This window comes from Puma concolor, chromosome D1, assembly GCF_028749965.1.
Source record: "Puma concolor isolate L17-30 chromosome D1, mPumCon1.1.hap2, whole genome shotgun sequence".
Lineage (NCBI taxonomy): Eukaryota > Metazoa > Chordata > Mammalia > Carnivora > Felidae > Puma > Puma concolor.
In genome coordinates this window covers 7,383,278-7,398,180 of record NC_141676.1, presented here as the reverse complement: position 1 = coordinate 7,398,180, position 14,903 = coordinate 7,383,278, and the positions used below count along the sequence as shown (strand labels likewise).

The window sequence follows — 14,903 nt, the reverse complement described above, 5'->3', positions numbered from 1 at the left end:
AGGCTCAAGGAAATGAGAGAGAAGCTTCTTGATGGAGTCAGTGGGGCTTAGGTTTTGAATAGGAGAGGTCTCCCACCACCTTGGAAGGAACAGAGGAACCAGGCGGTTGGCCAGGTCAGACTAAATCATGCTGAAGACAGGGACCAAAGGGTTTCCTGGCTGACCCCAGACCCTTCCTAGACCTACTCACGTCCTTCAGGCAGCCCATAAAGTTGTTGCTGACGGGTGAGCCCGGTAGGTCAGCCGTGTTGGGACTGCCCCCAATGTAGAAGAAGTCATCAGAGCCCAGCATGGTGTAATCCTCCTGCGTGTAGCCTGTGGTGGTCAGGATCCCGTCCACTGAGATGGTCACCTGCCCAGCCCAGGGAGGGAGGGGGAGAGACAAGGAGACAACCGGCATCAACCCCCTGGGAAAAGCCATGGGCTGGGCAAGGGAGGGGCCAGGGGGCTGCGGGGGAGGGGGACCCCCATTTTTATGTCTGCTTGTCTTGGAGGAGGAACAGTGGGGGGAAAAGAGGGAAGGCGGGAAAGGAGGCAGCACAAGATTTGATGGTTTCAGGGTGGGCTAAGGCCTGCCCCACGGCCCCCAGCTCAGCAGGCAGACGCCTGGAGGGTACTCAGAGGGCTCACCATGAAGTACACCAAGAAGCAGTTCCTGGAAATGGCTCCAGAAAGGAGCAGGGACCTCAGGACAAGGCCCCATTCTGGGGGGATGCAATGCACCCTCCCTTCCCTCCTCTTGAGGTGCTCTCTGGATCCTCATGATTTCAGAGCGTCTTTCGTAAAGGAGGTCGAAACACCAATTCACCTTGGATCTTGGTGGCTTTGCCTCGCCTGCAGCCCTTCAGAGCACTGAAGAGTCTTTTCAGTCTTAGCCCAGCAGGGAAATGGGAGACAGCAAGGGCATGGGAAGGGGGGCTCAGATACTACTGGGGACGGTTGGAACTTCCTGAGGGATGCATAATGCCCTTCGCCCCTCGGGGCTGATTCCCACCACCACGACATCAAGGGCTCCCACTGGTCCATGCCCTCTTTCTGAGTTTGTCTCTTTACTTCCCAGGTCCCTCTGTGGCTCTCTCGTCTCCCAGGGAGAGGGTAACCCTTCGCCAAGTCACCGGCCTGAACTTTTTCTTCATCGTCTTCCCTACGAACATCACCACTGTTACTCAGAGCCAATTTAGGGAACAGAGGGTAACGGGGCTAACCTCATGACACCTTAACCCTGGGCTGAAGTCAGGTAAGAAAGCAACATGGGTAAGGATGGGGGAGCAATTCAGCATTCCAAAGAGGTGAAAGGGGCTCAGCAGGGGCCTGATGAAGGCAGAAGTGACCTTGGGGAGCAGGGACAAATGCAGGAAACTCTCTGTCTACCCACTCCCCAAATGCCCACTTGGTCCCCAAAAAGTTTAGCCATAGGAGCAGCCCACAGGGGCTCTAGAGACCCAACAAGGTTGTAGGGGAAGAGCCAAGGGCTTCAGGACCACGAGCGCTCGCTCTAGGAAGGCTGTGGCTTAGGGCAGTGGCCTGGGAAAAGCAGACAGGCTCCTGCGGGAGCCATCAGGAAGCTGGCTCACGGTGAACCCCGACACTGTGCTTCCAACACACCACAGCTCACCCCCACTTCCCAGGCCCCAAACATGCTTTAGCACCCCCTTGTCAGGCAAAATCTGGAGGTTTGGGCCTTCCAGTCACATCCTGGGATGTCCCCACCCATACCAGTCCACACGCACGTGCCACCAGCCATCTTCCCGAGACTGGTCTCCGGGGTTCCATTGTCACGGGGGTGGAAGGAGGATGTTAGGAATTCCTAAAGAACCTGGGCAGAATGAGGCAAGGGGAGCTTCCCCCACAGGGCCCCTGAGTCCCCCTCGTGCTGGGCTGGGGCCTCACAATGAGTGGGGGTACAGCTGAGCAAAGCGAGGGCTGAAGGGGCCCCCTCCTGGGAACCATCAAACCTTGTGCTGGGAGGGGGGCGGGTACCAGGTTCAAGGACAGAAGGCAAGGGGGTGTCTTTGTGGAAGGGGGCAGTTTGAAAGATTTTGAGTCTTGTCTTGAGGGGAGGGCTGGTCATAATGGTTTATTTCTTCTTCCCTCCACCCGCCCGAGGCTGGGAAGCAGGGATCTGGGTGGGAAAGGGAAGGGTCAAAGTATTAGTCACAAAAACATGCAGACAAGATTAGAATGGGCAGAAGGGAGCTGGGGAAAGGGCAGAAGGGGGCTGGGATGAAGGGACAGGATAAGACAGGGAGGGGTGGGAGGTGAAGGGTCTCCTTGGGGCAAATTCAGTTCTATTCTGCCCTGCACCTCCACTCCACTCGTGATGCTACACTGAGACCAGGAAATGGGCCACTAATGAGGTCCTGAGCCTGTGTCTGGTCACCCCAGTTGGAAGGTCAGAGCCTGAAGGGCAGGCCCCCGGCATGACATGTCCCTGTAACCACACTAGTCCCAGCACAATCCAGGGGCACATCATGGCCATTAAAGGTGAACATCGAGTCACCTTGTGACCCAGGGAAACAGTGGGCTCTCACTGCCTGTATCCCATCTATAAGCCCAAAGCCTCAGGAGCCTCGAGTGAACAGGCCTCCATCCTCCAAGACTGCTCTGGTCATGTGCCCCTGCTTCTGTGCAGGGGGAGAGCCCTTCCAGCCCCCTCAGCCACTAAGCTGTGTCCTCCCTCTCCAGGCCCAGCAGCCAGGGCACCAGCTGCCATCTCCCCCACCCTATGGGCTCTCTTTGGCCCAATCCATGCAGTGAGCTCATCTGCCTTTGCCATTCTAGAGTCAGAAGGACTCGACCTTTGGGGGGCGCTCTCCTCAACTCCCCGTCAGACTAGGCATGAATCTGACCTTGCCCACTACAGCTTTATGCAAATCACTGCCATGGGGCGCCTCTTTTGGGGAAAAAACCACCCTCCTGTCTGTCCCCCAGATTTACAACTATTTTTTTAGAGCAGCCCTGGCCCAGGGGCTGGGGGAGAGGGTAGCAGGAGACAGGGTAACATACGGAGGTGCACGGAGGAAGGGCGGTCAGCCTGGGGGTGGAGGAAGTTGAGGGAGAAAGGGGGAGACGGGCACTGGGTGGAAAGGAAGCCAAGAATAGGGGGGTGGAGGACAGTCTCTGGGGAAGGCAAGGAGGGAGATGACGGAGATTAGTAAAACCCGACTGTTCCCTCAGACAAATCAAAGTCCAGACACAAAAATGGCAGGTTCGTTAGTAAAAGCAGGAAACAGGGGAGTAATTCCCCCGTCCCCCTCCACCCCAGGGGTTTTGTGTTGCCCCTGCCCCCCAAGCCCCCCCTCCCCGCGCAGCTTCTGGAAGGGGTGGGGCCGGCGGGGGAGGAGGGCAGGGGGGCCGTGCGACAGAACAGCCTCTGCAGCTAGGGCACATGCAGGTTAGAGGGCCACGGGTGGGGGGCCAGGCCCAGCAAGAGAGGTGAGAGAAAGGCAGCCGCAGGTGAGAAGGCATGCGGGGCCAGGGGAGATGGGGAAGAGCAGAGATGGAGGTGAAAGAGCTGTGGGCGTAGGAAGGAGAAGCTTCCTTCCAGTGGAGGAGGGGAGAGGAGTCACGGTGAGGACAAAGACATCTATGGGTGGAGGAAAAAAGGGAAGAGACATGAGGCTCAGATCTTCCTCACCAGAGAGTGACTCAGACGCTCATTCCCACCACCCATTCACTACTGGTCACTGACCCAGACACACCTGCTCACACGCCACATCCTGCTGGAGGCAGTGGGAGGACGTCCCGACCAGCTCATTTCCAAGCAGCCATCTTTCCGTCATCAGGACCACGGCTAGCACCCGAGACACTGCAGACACTCAGCACTCAACCCACACCAACCCATCAACGCAGACAGGCAGGGCCCTGACTGGGGACTGAGTAGGCCAACGGGAGTGAGCCACAGCTCTGCCCTGGAAGAACCAGGCCCAGCTAGGGAAGAAGGGGTGGAGCACCGAAGACGTGGAAGCCCAGCCTCCCTCCACGCCCCAGGAGCACGGAGGGTGGCTGGAGGTGGCTACCAGGGGCAGCCTACGACCTGGGCGGGGTCTCAACCCTCCCTGCTGGGCCCACCTCTCTTCTGCTCTGCTGGGCTGGGCTCCTCTTAGGGAGGCTGGTAGGATGTGAAACCGGGCTCTATAGCCCCTCAGGTACGCTCCGTGCCTATCATGACCTAGGAAGAAAGGCTGAGGAAGAGGGAAAGATCCTCTGGCATCATCCGGATCCCTTCCCAGCTGCCTGCTAGGATCACAGGGTCACTGACCTCCCCTTCAGGGGAGAATAATATTGTGAGCATGGGTGTTTTTGACTTGTGGATGGGTTAGATGGGTTTCTGGGATTTTGAAAGCCATTGACAATGTATGCAAAATTGCCTCCTTAGTCCATTGCCATCATCAAATTCTCAAAAGGATCTATGAGCCAAAGATGGTTAAGAACAACTAGTTTATAAGAAGGCCTGGGCTTCCCTTAGGATTGGGTGGGGCGGGAGTAGGGCAGGAAGGCAGGGGAAGGACGGCTGAGGGAGGTCATGCATCCCTGCTACATGTTGAAGTTCAGCCATCTGTTTGTGGTAGGAAGAAGCTAAAGAGAGAATCGGGTTGGAAATAGGAAAACAACTTAGCCAGCAGTCACAGCCTGACAGCGAACCCTGACGTTTGGATTTGATGAAGCCTGGGACTAGAGGAGAAAGACTCCAGACCAGAAACCTTGAGTTCCTGTGCAACCTTTACCATTTTCCAGAACGATCTCTGCCTCTCATCTGTAAAAGGGGTTCAGTGACCTCCATCGCCCACACTTCTTCCAGGCTGACCATGCAGATTAAATGAGGTAACCGAAGGGAAGGCACCGGACACTTCCATAACTGTCATGTAGTCCTGGGTTTTCTCTAGGCCTCAGTTTCCCCTTCTGTCAACTGAGAACAATCTCTGATGTCTCAATCTGGGCATTTGTCAAGTTTAAATTATATTCAGACTGTGAGAACTGTTTAGAAGAATCACAGACCCCAGTGTATGCACAAAGAGCTATTTTTATTTTTACAAGAAAACTTCGGGGGCAACTGGGTAGCTCAGTCTGTTGAGCGTCCAACTCTTGGTTTCAGCTCAGGTCATGATCCCGGGGTGGTGAGATCAAGCCCCGTGTCAGGCTCCACACTGAGCGTAGAGCCTGCTTAAAATTCTCTCTCTCTTCTGTCTTTCTGCCTCTCTCCCTCTCTCTCTCCAAAATTAAAAAAAAAAAACAAAAAAAAACAAAAAACAAGAAACAAGAAAACTTCCATCATCCTGACCACATCTAACCCAAACCTCTCAACTGATTGGCCTTTTTGGTCTGTATTCACCCTCTACCCAAGGAGAAATGTTCAAATAACAAGAAAAGAGACCATATACAAATTCATTAGTAAGATAAACGCAAAACCAACAGGAACCTGGTTGAGGAATACCTGGGAATAATAAGAAAAGGGTGAACCCTGTCTTTTTGGTGCCCCAGGCTCTAACTCCGGTCTTGTCCTGAAAATGCTGATCCCTGGGACAGGTGTTTGAGGGCTTATGAGGCTACTCAGGGCGCCGAGAGGCAACCAGCTCTGATCGTCAAGCAGTGACGCTCACACCGTGGACTTTTAAAAACTTCGAATTTAGCGGGAACCTCCCTTGCCAAGGCTGAAATCAGACAAGGCTGTTTGCCTCTTAACCAACTTCACCGTGTTACTCCGTCTTTCCTCCTCCTCCCCAGGCCAACTCCTGAGGCATTCTGGGGTTTCTGGCAGTTATTTTGGGGACTGATTCCTAAGAAGGGATGATAATAGCGTCTCCAGCGGGGCCAGAGATGATGTATTCTCCAGGGTTCGCTATAGGAAGGGGATCACTTCTTTACAAAACATCCTCACCCTGGAAACACTGAGATAATCAGTTAACACGTTATGAAGATTAATAAAATTATGGTTCCCTTTACAGAGCACAGACGCTTTCACTCCCATTACCCTACTTGATCTCCACACTGACCCCATGAAATAGACAATGCGGGTATATCATCACCCGTTCGGTAGCTGAGGAAACCTGACCTTTGGCTCAGGTCCACGTGGTCAATCTGTAACTGAATTGAGACCAGAAGGAAGGTCTACAGCACCCTAACCCCTAGATGGTATTCCCCGGGTGTTTGGGAGTGTGCCACGTGGGTTTATCTTGCCTCCTTTCTGTCCCCAAGGTCACAGGTTGGCTGTCCGGGGAAGCTCTGTAAAGAAAGGGTTCCAAATGCCCGGCTCCTGACAGGCACTCAGTGGCCTGGCCTGAGGGGTGGCCAGCACCTAACTTCTAGAAGCAGCAGCTGGAGAGCAGAGCCTGGGATATGGGGTGCTGCTGGGACCACCACGTGGTTCCATGGGAACGTCAGGGTGGCTGGGAGTGGCCAGACGAGGTCTTGGAGCGGGGAAGGGCGGGGCTGGCTGTGGCGGTGGGCACTACCTCGGGGACAGGGCAGAGGACAGGGCTACCGTGGGTCTGTGGGCGCAGGGAAACACGGGTGCGTGGAAGCATCAGGACAGGCCAGACGTAGCGTCACAGGTGGAGCCTCCTGGGGAGGTGGGGGGAGCCACTCAGCCCCGGAACCCCAGCTATCGAGCTTCCCTCATCGCCAGCCAGCCACACGGATCTGGGAGGCTCGGAAGGCCAGGCAGCTGCCCCAAGCAGCGCAGGCCCCGCGGGAGCAGACACATCCATCTGCAAGGTCCCCAGCCTGGCGCTCAATCACTCTGCATTATTAATAGGCGATGAGTAACCGCCGGCTGCTGCAAAGCCAGGACGGGCAGGCACGAGGGAATCCCTGGGGATGGCACACGGCACAGCCTCCAGGCGCACGCTCCGAAGCCAGGCAAGGAGCAAAGAGCCAGCCCCAGCTCCTTCCCTGCTCCTGCCATCACGGCCCCCAGACCTCAGGGCTGGCCCCCGCGGCCCGCCTCCACGCGGAGCCCTTCCCCGACTCCAACGTACACACGGTCCCGCGGCCCCCCTGCTCACTCCCGCGCTTATACGTGTGGAATCACCCGCAGAAGCCCCCCCCACACACACACACACACAGCACGGTCTCCCACTAACACCCCCTAAATGTCACACCAACATTTACACACAGCCGCACCCACACACCAACACACACCAGCTGCGTTTACACAGACACCCACATCAACACTCACCGGGACTGAGCCCAACCCAAACAGCGGAGCTTGGCAACAACTAGCCTGATTCACCCCTGCTGCACCTCCTCCTCTCATCCCCTCAACAGGGAAGGTAACCACCCTGTCAGAGGCCATGCAGGACAGGCACGGGGCACAGATCAGGGGAGATGGAGGGGAAGGAAGACAGTGTGAAACACAGTGTTAGTCAGAGCGGCAGAGTGGTGGGGGAGACTGGACGCTATCCCTCATGGGGGGAAAGACCATTCATGCCATGCAGATGTTGGGGGGGCAGACGGAACCACGAACCCTCAAGGCTGAGGAGTGAGGGAGGGGATGTCACCTCTTCCCTGGCAGCCAGCATGGGACAGCCCCCAATCTGGTACAAACTGCCGATCTGAAGGCGCTCTGGACTGGTCCCAGGCCGCTCTGCATCTCACAAGGCCATCCCCCCCCTCTGGGGGACTTGCCCAGCTGGCTGCCCCCGGAGGTCTCACTCCCAGCCCCCTCTCCCAACTCGAGGGGCCTGTCCGGGAGCTGACAGTGAGCAGAGAGCGTAGCATGTCATGGGATGGTGTTTTCCATGGATTTTCAGGAGACCAAGAAAGAAACTAAATCAAAGAGAAAAAACGAGGGAGCGGGGTTGGGTGGGGGGCGGGGGGGAAAGGAACAAAATAAAGCAATAGAAATAAGCAGCCTGGCATCGGGGCTGGTCTAACCAGAGCCGATGAACATGGGGCCTGCCCCCAGGTCTCTCTGGCCAGGAATCTGAATTCAGGAGTCGGGGTTATAGGGTTGGGACAGGCCAAATTCCTCGATTTCCATTTGCCTTTTGGATTTGAGTTTGGACCAAAAAAGAAAGAAAAGGGGAAAAAGGAAAACTGAAAGAGAGAGAAGCAAAATCTAAAGACTGTCCAGGACGCCAAAAACAATCAGAAGAGCAAAATAACCAAAACCAAACGGGGAAAGGAAACAAAAGAGGGAGAATCGAACGGCTAAAAAAACCCACGGCAAACCAAACGGTAAGACAATTAGAGTGATATCTACCAGATAATGCAGTTTGTTTACCATAGCGTGTCCAATTCCTGCGTGCTTCACCGGAGATATGGGGGAGGGGGTGGGAGGGGCCAAAAAAAAAAAAAAAACAACAACAAAGACAACAACGAAAGAACAGAACGGAAAGAAAAGAAAAATAAAATGACCAACTGTGAAACTCAAGGAAGGAGGAAAAATATATAGCCATATATATTTGGTTGGTTGTTCAGACCCTCCCACCTTAGGCTTAGCGGCAGTATTTTTGCTTAAAGAAAATTAAATTATAATGGGAGGGAGAAATAAAACACACACAGAAATTAAAGCCCTTCTTCTCCCAATCGCCCCCCCCCTCCAACCCCTCCTCTGGATTCCTCTGCCCCCCCAACCCCCCCCAGAAGAGCCGGCTGCAGAGAAGGGGAACAGTTAAAGACCTTGGTTAGTAGAGAAGAAAACAACAAAAGAACTGGACCAGGAAAGCAAAGACTTAAAGATGGCCGACATTCCGCAATGAGACAGAAAGGTTAGTTTGGTTTTTCACTCATACCTCACCCCACCTGTCCCTGCCCATCCCTTGGTCCCCTGGGTTATAAGCGTGTTAGTAACACACACAGAGTCGGCAACGGGGTTTTCCAACAGACGGTGAGAGAGGGAAGGCAGGGGGTTAAGAAGCAGACCCAATTATGCAGTATTAGTAAGTCCTTTCAGCTGAAATGTTAGGGAATTGAAGGGAAGGTTGGGGGCGGGCGGGGGGGGGGGGGACAAGGGGTGTGAGAAAGGGATGGGCTATTGACTTGGGTAATGGACAATGGGTTGTTGGCTAACTGGTCAACCAGATGGCTTTCCAGAGAACTGGCCAACTGGCTGACCAGTGAGCGTGTTGAGTTAATGGGTTAACTGGTTGGTGATGGGCCAGCTGTCAGGCTGGGAGAAGAGTGGCCAGTGCCCTAGAGAATCATCACAGGACTGGCTAGAATGAGAGGTCATTTCCTTTGGAGGCAAAGGGAAGAGGTTCCCAAGGAGCAAGGGAAGGGATACAGGTGTGTGCTTTCTGTGGGCATGTAGGACAGGCAAACTGATTCAGAGAGTCATGGAGGGGAGGGGGCAGCTCCTCTTTTATTGGTTCTCTTCCGTGAGAAAAGAAGAGAGATAAGGGTCACCACCAGAAGAGGGCAAAGGAAACCTTGCCCTCCATGGGCTGGCACTGGGCTCACTTTCACGGCATACCTAATCCCAAACCCGCCTCCCTCTCCTCCCGCTCTCCCACTCATAGCTGACCCGTCCTTCCTGCCTAATTTGATTTTTCAGAGCCCATATTTCCCCCAAAGTTCCCCAGGTTCTTCAAACACCCCACCCCCATTCTCTGATGCTCCTCTGGGCAATCATCCCTCCTAGAATCAAGTACCCCCCACCACCACGCCTGTAAGTCCCTGGAATTGGTTAACGTTTTCCCAGCAGCCCAGCCTCCTCCCATGCACACCCCATAGACCCCTGAGCCTCTCCTCCCCACAGCCAGCACTGAAAATCCATAACCCCCACACACCACACCAGAGAAAGGGACACAGAGGCCCACTTACCTCTAAAACCCCTTACCCCTCCCTAAGCTGTAAGCTGGCCTCTTCTATCCCAGCCTCTAGAGTCCCCACCCCCATGTGGCTCTTCTCAAGGCCAAAGGCAAGGGCAACAGTCACCTTCAAAATCAACCCTGGTCTTTGTGGAGGCAATGTCAGTGGGACTTGAGGCAGCTGCACCGAGAGTATTGGAGATGATGGGACACCATTGTGTGATGTCCATTAAATACTAAACTGCACCCCTGAGAGTATGATTTCGAGAAGTCTTCTATGGACAGATCCATTAGTTACAGCATTATTATAACCAGTGGGCACAGGACTAACTCAGAAAGACAAGTAATAAGGGCCTCGTATAATGAAAAAAAAAAACAGAATTCAATATTTAGCAGCTAGAAGAAGGGCTAAATGACCAATACCAATTACTAGCAATGCAGAAGCAGTTTCCGTAACAGGGAGGCAAGAGTCTCAGGTCCGGTGCAGTGACGGGTACAAGAGGCTAACCCATAATACGAGAGTTAGCACAGCCGGGTAGTTGGACTGTCGTGAAGTGAAGAAGCCAACTCGTCAGGACAAGGACCGATTGGTTCCAGGGCAGCTAAACCAACTGCATCCAAGACAAGAGTTTTCTGATGTCACTGACTAGTCCAACAACGCAAGGAGGAAAGGTGGGGGTGTGGGGGGAGGGGTTGGGGGTAAAATTCTAACTACTACTACTACTCGTTTTGAATGAAGACTGGTTGTGGAGACTCAAATAAGGGGGAAAAAAAGAACAGTTTTCAGCTTTCTGGGACAACTTTAATATTTAACAAGCAGAACAGCAAATTAAGAAACGGGACTGAGAGGGAAGAGACGTGCGTTCAAAGCCCGGAACTTCCACTAATGTCAAGACTATCCTGGCTTCCTCTGAAAAGCAGCAAGGTTGGAGTTGGCTGAGACGGGGCCGGGTGCAGAGCCCAGACCAAGGCGATCGTGGCCAAATTAACTAGAGTGGAGTTTGCGCTGGAAACCATTCCTGGTGGCCTGTGACACAGCACAAGCCCGTGCCTTCCCAAATGCCAGGACCTGGAATACGGAGGCTTCAGACTAGCAGATGAACGATAAAGGCTTTTCCCCCACTCACAGAATCAGAGGGCTCCTGGAGTCCAGGAGCGTGAGAATGACAGTGCGTGAGGAAGGAAGGAAGCATCAAGTCATTAAGTCACAGAGGGCAGAGGTCAGCCATAATATCCAGTGGTAATCTACCCCCCTTCTCCACCCTGAACTCTGCCCGTCGCTCCAGCCCCTCAAGAAAGCCAAGACCAGGATTATACACTCAAATCGCAAAAATCCGGATGAAGGCCATCTTCGTGGAGCTTGGGCAGGAGAAGCTCGGGACAGAGAAGAGGCGCTCGCTCTGCTCAGGGCTCGAGGGGGCCCATTTTTCAGAGAGACGAGCAGAACACTCAGACGGTCTCAAGAGTTGGGAACATCCAAGAAGGGCAGATCCACGAGACAAATCACATAGTAGAGCCCCCTTTGTATTTCACACCAATTACAGCGGCCGGGCTCTCCTTGGGAGGCAGAGAGATGGGCGCGGCTGCAAAGTCAGACAGACTTTCCAATTCTACCGCTTCCTAACTGGATAACGTTGGGCAAGTTCTGTAACCTGCTGAGTCTCGACTTGCTCACTGATAAGAATGGGTACAGGGGCGCCTGGGTGGCGCAGTCGGTTAAGCGGCCGACTTCAGCCAGGTCACGATCTCGCGGTCCGGGAGTTCGAGCCCCGCGTCGGGCTCTGGGCTGATGGCTCAGAGCCTGGAGCCTGTTTCCGATTCTGTGTCTCCCTCTCTCTCTGCCCCTCCCCCGTTCATGCTCTGTCTCTCTCTGTCCCAAAAATAAAATAAATAAACGTTGGAAAAAAAAAAATTTAAAAAAAAAAAAAAAGAATGGGTATATGGGGGGGGGGGTGGCGCCTGGGTGGCTCAGGTCATGATCTGGCAGTTTGCGAGTTCGAGCCCCGCGTCGGGCTCTGTGCTGACCGCTCAGGCCTGGAGCCTGTTTCAGATTCTGTGTCTCCCTCTCTCTCTGCCCCTCCCCCACTCACGCTCTGTCTCTGTCTCAAAAATAAATAAACACGGGGGCGCCTGCGTGGCTCAGTCAGTTAAGCGACTCAGGTCATGATCTCTCAGTTCGTGAGTTCCAGCCCCACGTCAGGCTCCGTGCTGACAGCTTGGAGCCTGGAGCCTGTTTCACATTCTGTGTCTCCCTCTCTCTCTGCCCCTCCCCCCCATTGCTCTGTCTCTCAAAAATGAATAAACATTAAAAAATTTTTTTTTTTTTTAAAAAGAGAGAGAGAAGAAATGAATGCAATATGGAGCACACGGAAGGAATACGATCCTTCTAACCCTATCAAGGGCTAGAACGCAGGGTCTCCTAAGGGGGCCCGAGGGGGCACGCCGTCCTGGGTTAGGAACCACTGCTCTAGAGACAACAGGACCCAGTAAATTATTCTTAGAAGCCCTGAAAAACAGGCAGGGGCTCCAAGGGCCTGGTGAGAAAGTACTCAGCCGCAGGCTAGACCTTGAGTGAGGATGATGAATCCAGACCACAGCCCCAAGGCTGACCTTCCCGGTGATGGTCACAAGGGCTCGCGTTTATGGGTGTGGACTGGAGTCCAACAAATCCCTCCAGAAACCCTTCCTCAAGAGTGCTCTCAATCAAAGCCTTTAAGTGGACACCCTCTTTGGCCCTGAAGGCCTGTGTTCAGGTCACCATGACCGGGCTCTGCTCTGACTCATCGTACAAGAGGCCAGAAGGAAGTGGTTCCCAGCAGTTCCCAGCTTGAGCCCTCAGCTCTGGGAGCCCCACAAGGAGGACACCACGGGTCGCTGTCCACGCTCGGTGCCGCCGAGGCCAGGCTTCATCCCCTCTGGGTGGCTTTCCTGCCTCCCGGAGCCGCAGACCTTCCCCTCCTCTTGGTGTTCCGCAAGGTCCTAGAAGTTTTCAGGACCCTGCTGCTCAGCGGGCGCACGTGCGAGCTTTGCTCTGCTAACTTTTAACAGACTCATCCTGACTCCTCGAGAGCAGAGCTGGGAGAGAAGAGACTGTCTTTTCTCCCCCTCTTTTCCCCGCTGGTTTGTCAGTAGTGACAGCACCCGTCCAGCGGAGGGAAAACCAGCAAGGGGCACAGAAGCAAACCCCCCCCCCCCGCCCTCTCCCGCAAGTATGACAGGTGGGCACGACGCACTCGGGTTTGCTCAGATAACAGTGACAACACAGGACAGCCCTCCGACGGGATCGGAGAACGATGTGACAAGAAGAGAGAGAGACACTGCACCAAGGAGGGTCCCCCCGCCCCCGGGCAGGGGGGGGCACGGAGAATAGGCACGTGGAGAGGAGCCCACGACAAGTGGCAGCAGGCAGGGTTAGTCCCAGAGTCCTCCCGGCAGGGGGGAAGGCACTAAATGAGGAGGATTCCCCATTAGATCGTCACCCACTGGGGGTGGGGAACAGGTAGGAAGCGTGAAGGCAGCCAGGATCCCGACTCCCATCAAGGAGCCTTTCGATGGGGGGAAGGGGAAGGGGAGGGGGAGGAGGAGGAGGACAGCGAGGACCAAGACAAGGAGAGAGAGCGGAGAGTCAGACGCCACACAGCCAGAACGAGGCAGCAGAGGGAAGGAGAAGGCCTAACCAGGCAGCAGCCGTGCCTCCGGGGACAGAGACGGTCCACGTTGCTGGTGACACTCGGCCTGCTGGCAATGCAGCTGGAAGACGCTTCCCTGCCACAGGCTGTGAGACAAAGTGGTGAACCCGAGAGAAACGGACCGGCGGGAGGCTGGCCCCCTGGGCCCTGCCTGAGCGAACAGAGAAAGGAGCCAGGAGGTAGAGACAGGTACCACCTGGATACACAGGGACCCCTCAACAAGGGTCTGGCTTGGGCTCTGCTCGAGGCAGGAGCTTGTCAGGGCTGGAAACAAGCTGGGCCGGGGCGGGGGGGGGGGGGGGGTCACTGCCAAGGCCAGAGACATGGCCTCACCTGCTCTAGCCTCCCTGGGCCTTAGAAACGGTGGAGAGGCCGCTACTCAGAGGACAGAACTGAGGCCCTCGCCAAGCGGCCAGTCTGGGAGCGGGGGCTGAGGAGACACCGCAGAGAAGAGTCTCGTCCCTCCTGCAAGAGGCTGACCCGAGAGTCCCGTCTGGGCTCCTGCAAGGGGCCTGGGAGCCACGGCAAGATAGCCACGGATTGCTGGGGCAGCCAGGGAGGGAGAGGAGAAAGGGGCGTGCTGCCCAGAGTGAGGTGGGGCTGAGCGTGTGCTCCCTCACACCTGCTGCACCTCTACCTCGCCACCACACCCCTGCCTCTGCCCTGGAAAGGTCCCGCCTGAGGGCAAGCCACACCCTGTCCCTACACTACCCCAGGCTTTCATCTGCGCCTTGCTGCCCTAGAGTCAGGATACCCACAGCTACTCGGCCAATCCGAAAGGCCCTCTTGCCAGGTCACCTGACTTCTCAGCCCCCAGCCCTTGAAACCCTAGCCACCCCACCGGTGTGAGCCAGACCCTTCCCCTTCCGTCAGGCTCCTGCCCCACGGCAGCTCTGCGGCGTCCCCTGAACTTGGCTTCCTGGTGCCTGCATCCTGCCCGCTGCCCCCGCACTCCCAGGCCCTCACAGCCCGAGCCTTGAACTTCTCCAGAACCACACCTGGCTGCCGGGCCCCCGACGACCCCGTGCCAGGCTGCCTTCTGTCCCCACCCCCGTTGGGCCCCAGACACAGCCGGCCCCCGGCCTTCTTCTTGCTCCCCCTACCTGGCGCAGGTTTCGGGTGACCCGGACGTCGTGCCAGGCGTTGTCGTTGAACTTGCCGTTGACAGGTTCCACAAGGGCCTCGAAGGCTCCTGAGCCCAGGTTGATGACCAGCCAGACGGCCCCGGACTTGAGGGACAGGTTGACGTAGTCGGCCGACTTGCCCGTGTGCAACATCAGCCCGTTGCGCTGCAGGGTGCGGAAGGCCAGCGTGATCTCGTCCGTGCTGCTCTGGATGGGGTTGTGGGACAGGTCGTAGCAGAAGAACTCGTTTCCTTTGAAGGTCGCCACAAACTCCTCCTTGCCTGGACGCCGTGGCGTGGGGAAACGGGAGAGGCTGAGTGGGGTGGGGCGCGCCAGAC

The 14,903-nt window shown here is 55.7% G+C and overlaps 1 protein-coding gene across 9 annotated transcripts in view; it reads right to left on the bottom strand.

Annotated features, from left to right (window-relative positions):
• NRXN2 (neurexin 2) overlaps positions 1 to 14,903 on the bottom strand; it is a 99,970-nt gene that overhangs the window by 57,715 nt on the left and 27,352 nt on the right. For 5 of the 9 annotated variants that reach the window (XM_086677024.1, XM_086677027.1, XM_086677031.1 and 2 more), the window contains 3 exons: positions 14,545 to 14,846; positions 8,225 to 8,248; positions 191 to 352 (listed from right to left, as the gene is read on the bottom strand). In XM_086677024.1, the coding sequence (XP_086533150.1) occupies positions 191 to 352; positions 8,225 to 8,248; positions 14,545 to 14,846 (488 nt within the window). Of the gene's footprint in view, positions 1 to 190; positions 353 to 8,203; positions 8,249 to 14,544; positions 14,847 to 14,903 lie in introns of all 9 variants that reach the window. The other 4 variants (XM_086677022.1, XM_086677023.1, XM_086677026.1 and 1 more) reach the window with 2 other exon arrangements.